The sequence below is a fragment of the Mus musculus genome, chromosome 2 (genome assembly GCF_000001635.26).
Source record: "Mus musculus strain C57BL/6J chromosome 2, GRCm38.p6 C57BL/6J".
NCBI lineage: Eukaryota > Metazoa > Chordata > Mammalia > Rodentia > Muridae > Mus > Mus musculus.
This window is the reverse complement of record NC_000068.7, coordinates 161,643,258-161,657,853: the sequence shown is the minus strand read 5'-3', so window position 1 is coordinate 161,657,853 and position 14,596 is coordinate 161,643,258. Positions and strand designations below refer to the sequence as shown.

Sequence of the window (14,596 nt, the reverse complement as noted above, 5' to 3'; positions counted from 1 at the left end):
GGAGATGCTAACTCTTGAAATGACCTATCTCATGATTAGGGCATGGTTTCTATGTTACAGTTACTTTCGCCTCTTTAGGATGTTTGTTATTTCCAGGCTGAAATAAGAATAGCAAAGGTTAAGGTTAAAGCCAGGTTCTGTGAAGACTAGAGCAGTAGACTCAGAGAATTATCCTTGAGAGACTTATTTAGCCTGTAGCTTTCCATCTGCTAGGAATATAATGACTATATTTAGATATATGTATGTTGGAAAAACCCATAGGGACCACATGGAAGGAAGGGTCACCACATTTTTATCTTCTGTGATATACCTAAGCCCCATCATTTTAAATTTAAGTGAAATAGATTTTTTTTTAATCCATGAAAGAAGAGGCCTTTGACCTTTTTAGTTCCCCAGCGAGGAATCAAAGTCACTGTCACTTGGTATAATTCAAAGACAGGTGGAATTCCACAGTGGAACTGCCGGGAGGGGGTTGAGACGTTAGAATGTGGTCAGATGAATCAGCAAGGATTTCATAGCAATGTCCATGTGATCGCTGTCATTTATGTGCCCGGTACTGTGTTGTGTGTATTATATGTGCTGCCTCATTTAGTCCTTACATCTGTATTAGGCTAATCCTCATTGTGTACAAAAGTTCAATGAACAGAGAACAATAAAACTGAGCCAGGGAGGCAACAGAGGTAAGCTCTGAACCCATGTCTGTCTAATGCTAAAGGAGGTTTAGCCTCAGTAGTTGGTGTCAGGACTACTAGAAGATCTTAATGGCTATATCTTCAGGTAATTCCAACTTACACCAAACTTTGAGAAATACTCTGATACACTATTTATTATTATTATTATTATTATTATTATTATTATTATTATTATTATTATTGCCTCCGTGGTTCTCTAGAACTGTTGCTCCTATAAGAATATCCATGAGTCGAGTCTAGCTCTGGCTTCTCTTTCTTTGAGCAAAGAGACTAATCTTTACCCTCGCCAACCATCAACCCCTACTTCAGTCTACTGCTCTATAATGAGTTCTTTTATTAGTCAACCTATGAGGAAGACTAAACTTTATCTCTTATGAGATAGCTATGCCTTATCAGTTAAAATGTAAGTAAAATAGATTATTAGGTCCATAAAAAAAACCTTTGACCTTTTAGTTCCCTAGTGGGAAATAAAAGTCTCTATCACCTGGTATAATTAAAATAGAGATAGAATAGGTGGGTGATGTTTAGTTGCATGAAAAGAGAAGGCGCCTCCTGACCTCTTCCTCCCTCTAAGAAAGTGGGGAGTCTCTCTGATTTCCCATTATAAGTTCAATTATATACCATGCTCATTCTATGAATAGAAAAACTTAAATTGCATATTTCCAACTAAATAAATTGATTTCTAGTTTCAGAATTGCTTGTGTTTACTTGACTCTGACATTGGAGAGTCGGCCTTGCCTCTGCTTTTATTGAATGAACTAAATATGCTATTGAGAATGGGGGGTGAGGAAAGAGACCAACCTCTCTTTCTAGTCCTCTAATACAACTAGAACCATCTGACTGTGATTTTTCCCTTGCACATGTCCCAAAGGAAGCTGGCTAAGAAGCAGAAGGAGACCCAGAGTGGAGCCCAGAGGGAGATGGGTCCTGTGGCCTCGACTGACAAGCCTACCGCCAAGCTCGGCACCAACCGCAATGATGAAGGCTTCTCCTCCAGCTCTCAGGATGTTAATGGATTCAGTAAGTCAAGCCGCCTAAGGCGAATGGAGTCTCCAGGGTCAATTTTGGTCCTGGTGCCTCTCCTGTGGATCCCACACAAGGACCAGGTCTGGGAAAGCATGCAATCAGAGTGCTTTCCTGAGATATCAGAGGTGAAGGGTCTTCTCCCTGGCAAAACTTTAGGGCATCCCAATCTGATGTAAAAGGCATATTTGCATATTTAAGATTATAGGACTGGGGGTGTAGTTCCACCAATAGACATGTCACATGAGCATGAAGACCTGCGTTTGAATCCCCAGGACACAAAGAAAAAGTTAGTCAGGGTGGCATGGGGAGGTGGAGACAGGGGGATTTCATAGGGTTTACTGACAGCCAGTCTAGCCTAATCATTGAGCTCCAAGTCTTTTTTTTTTTTTTTCCATTTTTTATTAGGTATTTAGCTCATTTACATTTCCAATGCTATACCAAAAGTCCCCCTTACCCACCCACCCCCACTCCCCTACCCACCCACTCCCCCCCTTTGGCCCTGGCGTTCCCCTGTACCGGGGCACACAAAGTCTGCGTGTCCAATGGGCCTCTCTTTCCAGTGATGGCCGACTAGGCCATCTTTTGATACATATGCAGCTAGAGTCAAGAGCTCAGGGGTACTGGTTAGTTCATAATGTTGTTCCACCTATAGGGTTGAAGATCCCTTTAGCTCCTTGGGTACTTTCTCTAGCTCCTCCATTGGGAGCCCTGTGATCCATCCATTAGCTGACTGTGAGCATCCACTTCTGTGTTTGCTAGGCCCCGGCATAGTCTCACAAGAGACAGCTACATCTGGGTCCTTTCGATAAAATCTTGCTAGTATATGCAATGGTGTCAGCGTTTGGATGCTGATTATGGGGTGGATCCCTGGATATGGCAGTCTCTACATGGTCCATCCTTTCATCTCAGCTCCAAACTTTGTTTCTGTAACTCCTTCCATGGGTGTTTTGTTCCCACTTCTAAGGAGGGGCATAGTGTCCACACTTCAGTCTTCATTTTTCTTGAGTTTCATGTGTTTAGGAAATTGTATCTTATATCGTGGGTATCCTAGGTTTTGGGCTAGTATCCACTTATCAGTGAGTACATATTGTGTGAGTTCCTTTGTGATTGTGTTACCTCACTCAGGATGATGCTCTCCAGGTCCATCCATTTGGCTAGGAATTTCATAAATTCATTCTTTTTAATAGCTGAGTAGTACTCCATTGTGTAGATGTACCACATTTTCTGTATCCATTCCTCTGTTGAGGGGCATCTGGGTTCTTTCCAGTTTCTGGCTATTATAAATAAGGCTGCTATGAACATAGTGGAGCATGTGTCCTTCTTACCAGTTGGGGCTTCTTCTGGATATATGCCCAGGAGAGGTATTGCTGGATCCTCCGGTAGTACTATGTCCAATTTTCTGAGGAACCGCCAGACTGATTTCCAGAGTGGTTATACAAGCCTGCAATCCCACCAACAATGGAGGAGTGTTCCTCTTTCTCCACATCCTCGCCAGCATCTGCTGTCACCTGAATTTTTGATCTTAGCCATTCTCACTGGTGTGAGGTGGAATCTCAGGGTTGTTTTGATTTGCATTTCCCTGATGATTAAGGATGTTGAACATTTTTTCAGGTGCTTCTCTGCCATTCGGTATTCCTCAGGTGAGAATTCTTTGTTCAGTTCTTTTTTTTTTTTTTTTTTTTTTCTTTCTTTATTTATTTTTTTTTTAATTAGGTATTTAGCTCATTTACATTTCCAATGCTATACCAAAAGTCCCCCTTACCCACCCACCCCCACTCCCCTACCCACCCACTCCCCCCCTTTGGCCCTGGCGTTCCCCTGTACCGGGGCACACAAAGTCTGCGTGTCCAATGGGCCTCTCTTTCCAGTGATGGCCGACTAGGCCATCTTTTGATACATATGCAGCTAGAGTCAAGAGCTCAGGGGTACTGGTTAGTTCATAATGTTGTTCCACCTATAGGGTTGAAGATCCCTTTAGCTCCTTGGGTACTTTCTCTAGCTCCTCCATTGGGAGCCCTGTGATCCATCCATTAGCTGACTGTGAGCATCCACTTCTGTGTTTGCTAGGCCCCGGCATAGTCTCACAAGAGACAGCTACATCTGGGTCCTTTCAGTAAAATCTTGCTAGTGTATGCAATGGTGTCAGCATTTGGAAGCTGATTATGGGGTGGATCCCTGGATATGGCAGTCTCTACATGGTCCATCCTTTCATCTCAGCTCCATACTTTGTTTCTGTAACTCCTTCCATGGGTGTTTTGTTCCCACTTCTAAGGAGGGGCATAGTGTCCACACTTCAGTCTTCATTTTTCTTGAGTTTCATGTGTTTAGGAAATTGTATCTTATATCGTGGGTATCCTAGGTTTTGGGCTAGTATCCACTTATCAGTGAGTACATATTGTGTGAGTTCCTTTGTGATTGTGTTACCTCACTCAGGATGATGCTCTCCAGGTCCATCCATTTGGCTAGGAATTTCATAAATTCATTCTTTTTAATAGCTGAGTAGTACTCCATTGTGTAGATGTACCACATTTTCTGTATCCATTCCTCTGTTGAGGGGCATCTGGGTTCTTTCCAGTTTCTGGCTATTATAAATAAGGCTGCTATGAACATAGTGGAGCATGTGTCCTTCTTACCAGTTGGGGCTTCTTCTGGATATATGCCCAGGAGAGGTATTGCTGGATCCTCCGGTAGTACTATGTCCAATTTTCTGAGGAACCGCCAGACTGATTTCCAGAGTGGTTGTACAAGCCTGCAATCCCACCAACAATGGAGGAGTGTTCCTCTTTCTCCACATCCTCGCCAGCATCTGCTGTCACCTGAATTTTTGATCTTAGCCATTCTCACTGGTGTGAGGTGGAATCTCAGGGTTGTTTTGATTTGCATTTCCCTGATGATTAAGGATGTTGAACATTTTTTCAGGTGCTTCTCTGCCATTCGGTATTCCTCAGGTGAGAATTCTTTGTTCAGTTCTGAGCCCCATTTTTTAAGGGGGTTATTTGATTTTCTGAGGTCCACCTTCTTGAGTTCTTTATATATGTTGGATATTAGTCCCCTATCTGATTTAGGATAGGTAAAGATCCTTTCCCAGTCTGTTGGTGGTCTTTTTGTCTTATAGACAGTGTCTTTTGCCTTGCAGAAACTTTGGAGTTTCATTAGGTCCCATTTGTCAATTCTCGATCTTACAGCACAAGCCATTGCTGTTCTGTTCAGGAATTTTTCCCCTGTGCCCATATCTTCAAGGCTTTTCCCCACTTTCTCCTCTATAAGTTTCAGTGTCTCTGGTTTTATGTGAAGATCCTTGATCCACTTAGATTTGACCTTAGTACAAGGAGATAAGTATGGATCGATTCGCATTCTTCTACATGATAACAACCAGTTGTGCCAGCACCAATTGTTGAAAATGCTGTCTTTCTTCCACTGGATGGTTTTGGCTCCCTTGTCGAAGATCAAGTGACCATAGGTGTGTGGGTTCATTTCTGGGTCTTCAATTCTATTCCATTGGTCCACTTGTCTGTCTCAATACCAGTACCATGCAGTTTTTATCACAATTGCTCTGTAGTAAAGCTTTAGGTCAGGCATGGTGATTCCACCAGAGGTTCTTTTATCCTTGAGAAGAGTTTTTGCTATCCTCGGTTTTTTGTTATTCCAGATGAATTTGCAAATTGCTCCTTCTAATTCGTTGAAGAATTGAGTTGGAATTTTAATGGGGATTGCATTGAATCTGTAGATTGCTTTTGGCAAGATAGCCATTTTTTACAATGTTGGTCCTGCCAATCCATGAGCATGGGAGATCTTTCCATCTTCTGAGATCTTCTTTAATTTCTTTCTTCAGGGACTTGAAGTTTTTATCATACAGATCTTTCACTTCCTTCGTTAGAGTCACGCCGAGATATTTTATATTATTTGTGGCTATTGAGAAGGGTGTTGTTTCCCTAATTTCTTTCTCAGCCTGTTTATTCTTTGTGTAGAGAAAGGCCATTGACTTGTTTGAGTTAATTTTATATCCAGCTACTTCACCGAAGCTGTTTATCAGGTTTAGGAGTTCTCTGTTGGAATTTTTAGGGTCACTTATATATACTATCATATCATCTGCAAAAAGTGATATTTTGACTTCTTCTTTTCCAATTTGTATCCCCTTGATCTCCTTTTGTTGTCGAATTGCTCTGGCTAATACTTCAAGTACTATGTTGAAAAGGTAGGGAGAAAGTGGGCAGCCTTGTCTAGTCCCTGATTTTAGTGGGATTGCTTCCAGCTTCTCTCCATTTACTTTGATGTTGGCTACTGGTTTGCTGTAGATTGCTTTTATCATGTTTAGGTATTGGCCTTGAATTCCTGATCTTTCCAGAACTTTTATCATGAATGGGTGTTGGATCTTGTCAAATGCTTTTTCTGCATCTAACGAGATGATCATGTGGTTTTTGTCTTTGAGTTTGTTTATATAATGGATTACATTGATGGATTTTCGTATATTAAACCATCCCTGCATCCCTGGAATAAAACCTACTTGGTCAGGATGGATGATTGCTTTAATGTGTTCTTGGATTCGGTTAGCGAGAATTTTATTAAGGATTTTTGCATCGATGTTCATAAGAGAAATTGGTCTGAAGTTCTCTATCTTTGTTGGATCTTTCTGTGGTTTAGGTATCAGAGTAATAGTGGCTTCATAAAATGAGTTGGGTAGAATACCTTCTACTTCTATCTTGTGAAAAAGTTTGTGCAGAACTGGAGTTAGATCTTCTTTGAAGGTCTGATAGAACTCTGCACTAAACCCGTCTGGTCCTGGGCTTTTTTTGGCTGGGAGACTATTAATAACTGCTTCTATTTCTTTAGGGGATATGGGACTGTTTAGAAGGTCAACTTGATCCTGATTCAACTTTGGTACCTGGTATCTGTCCAGAAATTTGTCCATTTCGTCCAGGTTTTCCAGTTTTGTTGAGTATAGCCTTTTGTAGAAGGATCTGATGGTGTTTTGGATTTCTTCAGGATCTGTTGTTATGTCTCCCTTTTCATTTCTGATTTTGTTAATTAGGATTTTGTCCCTGTGCCCTTTAGTGAGTCTAGCTAAGGGTTTATCTATCTTGTTGATTTTCTCAAAGAACCAACTCCTCGTTTGGTTAATTCTTTGAATAGTTCTTCTTGTTTCCACTTGGTTGATTTCACCCCTGAGTTTGATTATTTCCTGCCGTCTACTCCTCTTGGGTGAATTTGCTTCCTTTTTTTCTAGAGCTTTTAGATGTGTTGTCAAGCTGCTAGTATGTGCTCTCTCCCGTTTTTTCTTGAAGGCACTCATAGCTATGAGTTTCCCTCTTAGAAATGCTTTCATTGTGTCCCAAAGGTTTGGGTACGTTGTGGCTTCATTTTCATTAAACTCTAAAAAGTCTTTAATTTCTTTCTTTATTCCTTCCTTGACCAAGGTATCATTGAGAAGAGTGTTGTTCAGTTTCCATGTGAATGTTGGCTTTCTGTTATTTATTTTGTTATTGAAGATCAGCCTTAGTGCATGGTGATCTGATAGGATACATGGGACAATTTCAATATTTTTGAATCTGTTGAGGCCTGATTTGTGACCTATTATGTGGTCAATTTTGGAGAAGGTACCATGAGGTGCTGAGAAGAAGGTATATCCTTTTGTTTTAGGGTAAAATGTTCTGTAGATATCTGTCAGATCCATTTGTTTCATCACTTCTGTTAGTTTCAGTGTGTCCCTGTTTAGTTTCTGTTTCCATGATCTGTCCATTGGTGAAAGTGGTGTGTTGAAGTCTCCCACTATTATTGTGTGAGGCGCAATGTGTGCTTTGAGCTTTACTAAAGTTTCTTTAGTGAATGTGGCTGCTCTTGTATTTGGAGCATAGATATTCAGAATTGAGAGTTCCTCTTGGAGGATTTTACCTTTGATGAGAATGAAGTGTCCCTCCTTGTCTTTTTTGATGACTTTGGGTTGGAAGTCAATCTTATCAGATATTAGGATGGCTACTCCTGCTTGTTTCTTCATACCATTTGCTTGGAAAATTGTTTTCCAGCCTTTCATTCTGAGGTAGTGTCTATCTTTTTCTCTGAGATGAGTTTCCTGTAAGCAGCAAAATGTTGGGTCTTGTTTGTGTAGCCAGTTTGTTAGTCTATGTCTTTTTATTGGCGAGTTGAGACCATTGATGTTAAGAGATATTAAGGAAAAGTAATTGTTGCTTCCTGTTATTTTAGTTATTAAAGGTGGCATTCTGTTCTTGTGGCTGTCTTCTTTTAGGTTTGTTGAGGGATTACCTTCTTGTTTTTTCTAGGGCGTTGTTCCCGTTCTTGTATTGGTTTTTTTCTGTTATTATCCTTTGAAGGGCTGGATTCGTGGAGAGATAATGCGTGAATTTGGTTTTGTCGTGGAATACTTTGGTTTCTCCCTCTATGATAATTGAGAGTTTGGCTGGGTATAGTAGCCTGGGCTGCAGTTTGTGTTCTCTTAGTGTCTGTATAACATCTGTCCAGGCTCTTCTGGCTTTCATAGTCTCTGGTGAGAAATCTGGTGTAATTCTGATAGGCTTGCCTTTATATGTTACTTGACCTTTTTCCCTTACTGCTTTTAGTATTCTATCTTTATTTAGTGCATTTGATGTTCTGATTATTATGTGTCGGGAGGAATTTCTTTTCTGGTCCAGTCTATTTGGAGTTCTGTAGGCTTCTTGTATGTTCATATGCATCTCATTCTTTAGATTTGGGAAGTTTTCTTCAATAATTTTGTTGAAGATGTTTGCTGGACCTTTGAGTTGAAAATCTTCATTCTCATCCACTCCTATTATCCGTACGTTTGGTCTTCTTATTGTGTCCTGGATTTCCTGGATATTTTGAGTTAGGATCTTTTTGCATTTTCCATTTTCTTTGATTGTTGTGCCGATGTTCTCTATGGAATCTTCTGCACCTGAGATTCTCTCTTCCATCTCTTGTATTCTGTTGCTGATGCTCAAATCTATGGTTCCAGATTTCTTTCCTAGGGTTTCTATCTCTAGTGTTGCCTCGCTTTGAGTTTTCTTTATTGTGTCTACTTCCCTTTTTAGGTCTAGTATGGTTTTGTTCATTTCCATCACCTGTTTGTATGTTTTTTCCTCTTTTTCTGTAAGGACTTCTACCTGTTTGATTGTGTTTTCCTGTTTTTCTTTAAGGACTTGTAACTCTTTAGCAGTGTTCTCCTGTATTTCTTTAAGTGATTTATTAAAGTCCTTCTTGATGTCCTCTACCATCATCATGAGATATGCTTTTAAATCTAGGTCTAGGTTCTCAGGTGTGTTGGGGTTCCCTGGACTGGGCGAAGTGGGTGTGCTGGGTTCTGGTGATGGTGAGTGGTCTTGGTTCCTGTTAGTAAGATTCCTCCGTTTACCTTTCGCCATCTGGTAATCTCTGGAGTTAGTAGTTATAGTTGACTCTGTTTAGAGATTGTTCTTCTGGTGATTCTGTTACCGTCTATCAGCAGACCTGGGAGACAGATTCTCTCCTCTGAGTTTCAGTGCTCAGAGCACTCTCTGCTGGCAAGCTCTCTTACAGGGAAGGTGCGCAGATATCTTGTATTTGGACCTCCTCCTGGCCGAAGAAGAAGGCCCAAAACAGGACCTTTCTCAGACACTGTGTTGCTTTGGCAGTTCCCAGGTGGTACAGACTCTCACCTAAGCAGACTAAATTCCTAAGTTCCTTGGAGTCCCGGGACCAAGATGGCGACCGCTGCTGCTGTGGCTTAGGTCGCCTCCCCAGCCGGGCGGGCACCTGTCCTCTGGTCCGGAAGGTGGCCGGCTGTCCCCGGCCCACACAGGGTGCTGCCTCAGCGCCTCTGTGCTTCTGCCTGTTCCAGAAGCTGTCTGGTTCTCTGGCGCACCCTCTCACCTGTTCAGACTAATTTCCTAAGTTCGGCGGGTCCCGGACCAACGAGCTCCAAGTCTTATGAGACACCATGTCTCAAAAATAAGGTAAAGAATGATTGAGGTAGTTATATTAACTGTTGATATTCACATATATATGCATGTACACACATGCAAATATGTGCACATATCTATAAACCATATATACCTAAAATCAACCAACTATAATCTATGCCTAAGCAGATATAATGGGAACAAGTCATCCTGGATAGAGTCAGGTCAGGGAGTTAAAAATAAAAACAGTTACTAAGAAGAAGGAGGAGGTAGAAGAGGAGGAAAAGGAGATGACTTTAAGGCAAAAAGAAAAAAGAAAAAAATCCATACTGAAGTTATTGGCTGGCAATTTTCAAAGCTATTTCACATTTCCTGTGTAATGTAGATGAGTCATGGAACGTCTATGTCTCTGGCCCTAATAGTTCAGAAACTGAGTTTAAAGTAACAATCTCTAAAATCACAATTAGGTCCAGTATCCATACTAAAAACTGTGTTCCCAAGCATGGTTTTATTAGGTCAAGACTATCTTCATCATCATGCAGAGTTAATAAGGTGTCCTTGGCTAATATAAGTAGTTTAAATTCCATGGCTGGTCCAAGCAAAGGAGAACTCCATGGCTGGGTAGTTACAAACCTGTTTGGTGACCAGGCTTGAGAAAATGTCCTTTTGCTCTACTTTTTCAACCATGCTATACACTAGTTCCTTCCTGGATCTGATAATAAGATAGTAAATTTTCACCATTTATCTTATACATTGTAGACAGAAGAAACCATTTTTCATAAAGACTGCTTTAGATATGGTCTGTGTGGGAGATGTGGAGTGACAAGAGCACTAGAGAATAAAGGAAACCAATATAAATGCTGTATCATCTATGATGAAGACACACTGGGTTCATTTCTGCCATCAGCCTACGAGACACTTAGTAGGGCTGATCTTATTTGGTAGGTGAGATATGTTTGCCTCAGATTCCCAGAGTTACATAGATCATTTCTCAAGGATCCAAAATCCCTAAGCTGGAGCATAGCATTAAACTTGAAAGGTTTTTCCAAGCAAAATGATGGATGCGAGACAGGACAGGGACTGAGGGCCATGGATCTTTTAATACTACCCAGATGGTTCTTAGAGACACCCTAGTTAAGTACTCAGAACTTTGAGGATGGCAGTGATTATGTTCAGATGGAGGAGTGTTGTCTTTTGGAGCGAAGATTAGTTTAAATCTGCTATATCCCCCAAAAGAGGCTAAGAAGAAAAGAATACTCATATCCTTTAACTGCATTCACCAATTAGTAATATTTTTTCAATATTGACATCCGGTTGCACTTTCTCTCACTGAACAGGATTTTCTGAGCTATTTAGAAGTTAAATTGAGGATGGAATGTTTCTAGAATATTTCATCTCTAGAGATTTGGGTATGTGTTTCCTATGATATAAAACAGCTCTTCATCATACCACAATAGAATTAGACTTCTGTAAGAGCTATGACGTCATTCCAATGATACTGAAGATGCAAGTCCACTTTTAAAGTTCCTGTGTGTCCCCAGAATATGCTGGAACTTTTGCTGTAAATCAGGACCCAACCAAGGTGCTCATTTCCATTTGGTTTTCCTAAAGTCCTCTGGCCTTAATTTTCTTTCAGGACACTTTTCAAAAGTCTGAGGCAGTTGTTCCATAGAGTGGTCCATGAGACAGAGTTGTGTGATTTTCATTTAAGACATCAGATTTCATTTAAGTTAATCATTTTAGAAAAAGATACACAACGTGGTGGTATTGTTTACTGCTCTAAACTTTATCAATAGCCACATGATATCACTACTCTACTCCTATTGACCATGTAAGTTTGAATACAACTTAAGGTTTAATAATGGTTTTAAGACAAAAATCTAAAAATATACTGACGATCTTATGAACAAATTTTAATAATTTTTGCCTCTTCTTGGAGATAAGAGACAATCTATGGTCTCCTTAACCCTACATATATCCCATTCCTGTCCTTAATCTGGGTGAATTACCCATATTCATATATTTGACAGGATTCAGGAACGGGAGGAGACACAGAACCAGAGAATCGCAGAGGAGCTGGCTAGGAAGTGACCTTGGTGTGTACTTGAAGAAAGGTTGATCCTGAACTGCACTGAGCTGTCCCTGGTTCTTTGAGCATTGCAAGTTTAGCCTTAAAAAGGACACTAGTTGTAGTTATTCATACCAAAACTCTCCTGCACATCCCAGCCTTGTGTGCACACATTTTCGCTGTTCTAAAAGTTCCCCAGGAAGACATCAGATGCCGAAAGATTATGGTCCAGCAAGCATGGCAATCACTGTGACCCTGAAATTGCAGGTCTTAAGTCTCGAGCTTGCTAGTCATATGGGAAAACAACCTAGGTCACACTGATTCCTTGGATTTCAAAGAAAAATACAACCACTGTTTTTATTGTGGATAAAAAGTTAGACCTCCAAGATAAAAACTCTTCTTCACTAATGAAAAAGAAAGGGTAAAAACATGCAGCGAGGTCTCCTGGGATGTTTTAAAGGTCAAAGCTAGTCTTCCCAAACAGATGTGTCTGCTGTCCATGTCGTATATCTGTATATATCTGTATATACATGTATACATAAACCATATGCATTCCTATGTATCTGTATATAGATATTTATTTTATTGATATTTCTTTTTAAAAGTCAAGAAAAAAATTTCAATTGGCTGGTTATATTCAATTATTATGAAATCATGCATTTGTTTGAATCACTAAATATTTTAGAATTCTTTCTGCGCATCTAGTGTCTTCAGACTGCAGCTATAAACATACTCTAGGGAATTTTGTTCAATGCCCTAAAATGCATCAGGTAACGTTTAAAATGCCCTGTGGGACCACTGGGATGAGTTTTGAAGGGGGAAAAAATGTAAGTAATGCTTACACTAGAGATGTAAAAATTGCTTCTGAAATCACCCTGATGTATGTAAAATTGAATCTATTTTCGTGACATTAGGGAAGTGGCTGTCTGGTTTCTGAATCGGCATCTTTAAGAGTGACTGAGATTATGTGCAAATTCTGAAGCAGCATGGGGGGGGGGGGGCAGAAGAACATTCCTTATATGGGGAAGGATTATAGAAGGACATGCCTTGGGCAATTATTCCATTATTGAACAGGTGGGCCGTACCTTTATTCAAATTCTGCCTCTTCCTGCTTAGGTCTATTTTCTGGTCTTATCTATTACCAGTGACTGTTATGTTTGGCAACATCTATTCAGTCAAGCCTCTCACTGTTGTATAGGAACAACGACCTCTGGGGCAGTGGGGTGACAGGGCTCTGTCAGACATGGGCTGTTGCTGTGGAGTGCTTAGGCATTCTTTTAAAAGCTGTGCATGTCACATTTCAAGGACAAACAATGCACATTGTTTTCCATTTAAAGAGAAGCTGGCTTTTTGTTAGGTAATCTGATTTTGATCTTGGCTGCCTTGAATACTTGTAATTTTTTTCCCTGTGATCTTTTGCTCACTGGGATTGTCTTCTGGGTCTTTCTTCAAGTACACTCCTTACACATCAGGCTTATGTCTGCTTCTTTATCTTTTGTGTCTCTGTCTTCTCCTCGCTCATTTTCAGACTAAACAAAATGCTGCAAAACAAATCACAGTTGAATCACTAGGACATGGGGGCCCGGCTGTTCTGTTCACCTTTCTCATAGGGCATTTAACTTCCTGTTTTACTGGCTACCATTAGTTAGCACTCCCTCGGAGATAGAATTACAGGTTGTGAACCACCTGATTTGGACACTGAAAAACAAACTCAGGTCCTTTGGAGAGCAGCAAGCAAGCACTTTTAACCACTGAGCCATCTCTCCAGCCTCCAGATAAATATTTCTATTTGTGCAACATATTTCAACACTAGACCCTTATTTTCTTTTTTTATTAATTGAATTTTTTACACTCCATATTCCATTCCCCACCCCCATCCACCCTCTGTCTGCTCCACATCCCACACTTCCTCCCTACCACACCCCATCTCCACGTGGATGCCCCCACCCCCACCCCATCCCCTGACGCTAAACTCCCTGGGGCCTCCAGTCTCTTGAGGGTTAGGTGCATCATCTCTGAATGAACACAGACCCGGAAATCCTCTGCTGTATGTGTGTTGGGGGCCTCATATCAGCTGATGTATGCTGTCTATTTGGTGGTCCAGTGTTTGAGAGATCTTGGGGTTCCAGATTAATTGAGACTGCTGGTTCTACAGGATCGCCCTTCTCCTTAGCTTCTTTTAACCTTCCCTAATTCAACAATAGGGGTCAGCTGCTTCTATCCATTGGTTGGGTGCAAATATCTGCATCTGACTCTTTCAGCTGCTTGTTGGGTCTTTCGGAGGGCAGTCATGATAGGTCCCTTTTTGTGAGGTCTCCATAGCCTCAGTAATAGTGTCAGGTCTTGGGACCTCCCCTTGAGCTAGATCCCACTTTGGGCCTGTCACTGGACCTTCTTTTCCTCAGACTCCTCTCCATTTCCATCCCTGTAATTCTTTCAGACAGGAACAATTATGGGTTAGAGATGTGACTGTGGGATGGCAACCCCATTCCTCACTTGATGTCCTGTCTTCCTGCTAGAGGTTGGCTCTATAAGTTCCCTCTCCCTACTGTCTGGCATTTCATCTAAGGTCCCTCCCTTTGAGTCCTGTGAGTCTTTCACCTCCCAGGTCTCTGTAGATCCTTATTTTCATGTCATAGATAGCTTATAGGTTTAATATTGTGCCTGTTCTACATGCAGGGAAACTGAAATCCAGAATACATACCCTTTGACAAGTCAGAATCAGGAAACATTTGTCCTTGTATCCATTAAAGCCTATTTACCCAGTTCATCCAAGAATTTAGGAACGTACTCAACAAGGGCACTCATGATAAAGCAATAGTTAAAAAAAAAAAAAAAGCCTAAGATCAGACAATTGTAAACAAAAACAAAGTCAAGTCAATGGCATGTCATAATATAATTATATCATAATTAAAATCTAAATA

At 40.8% G+C, this 14,596-nt stretch overlaps 1 protein-coding gene across 17 annotated transcripts in view; it reads left to right on the top strand.

The window, feature by feature from the left end:
• The window catches only part of Ptprt (protein tyrosine phosphatase, receptor type, T), a 1,139,160-nt gene that overhangs the window by 1,003,294 nt on the left and 121,270 nt on the right, over window positions 1-14,596 (top strand). For 10 of the 17 annotated variants that reach the window (NM_021464.5, NM_001291149.1, NM_001291151.1 and 7 more), the window contains one exon: window positions 1,564-1,712. In NM_021464.5, the coding sequence (NP_067439.1) occupies window positions 1,564-1,712 (149 nt within the window). Of the gene's footprint in view, window positions 1-1,554; window positions 1,713-14,596 lie in introns of all 17 variants that reach the window. The other 7 variants (XM_011239384.3, XM_017316593.2, XM_030248790.1 and 4 more) reach the window with 1 other exon arrangement.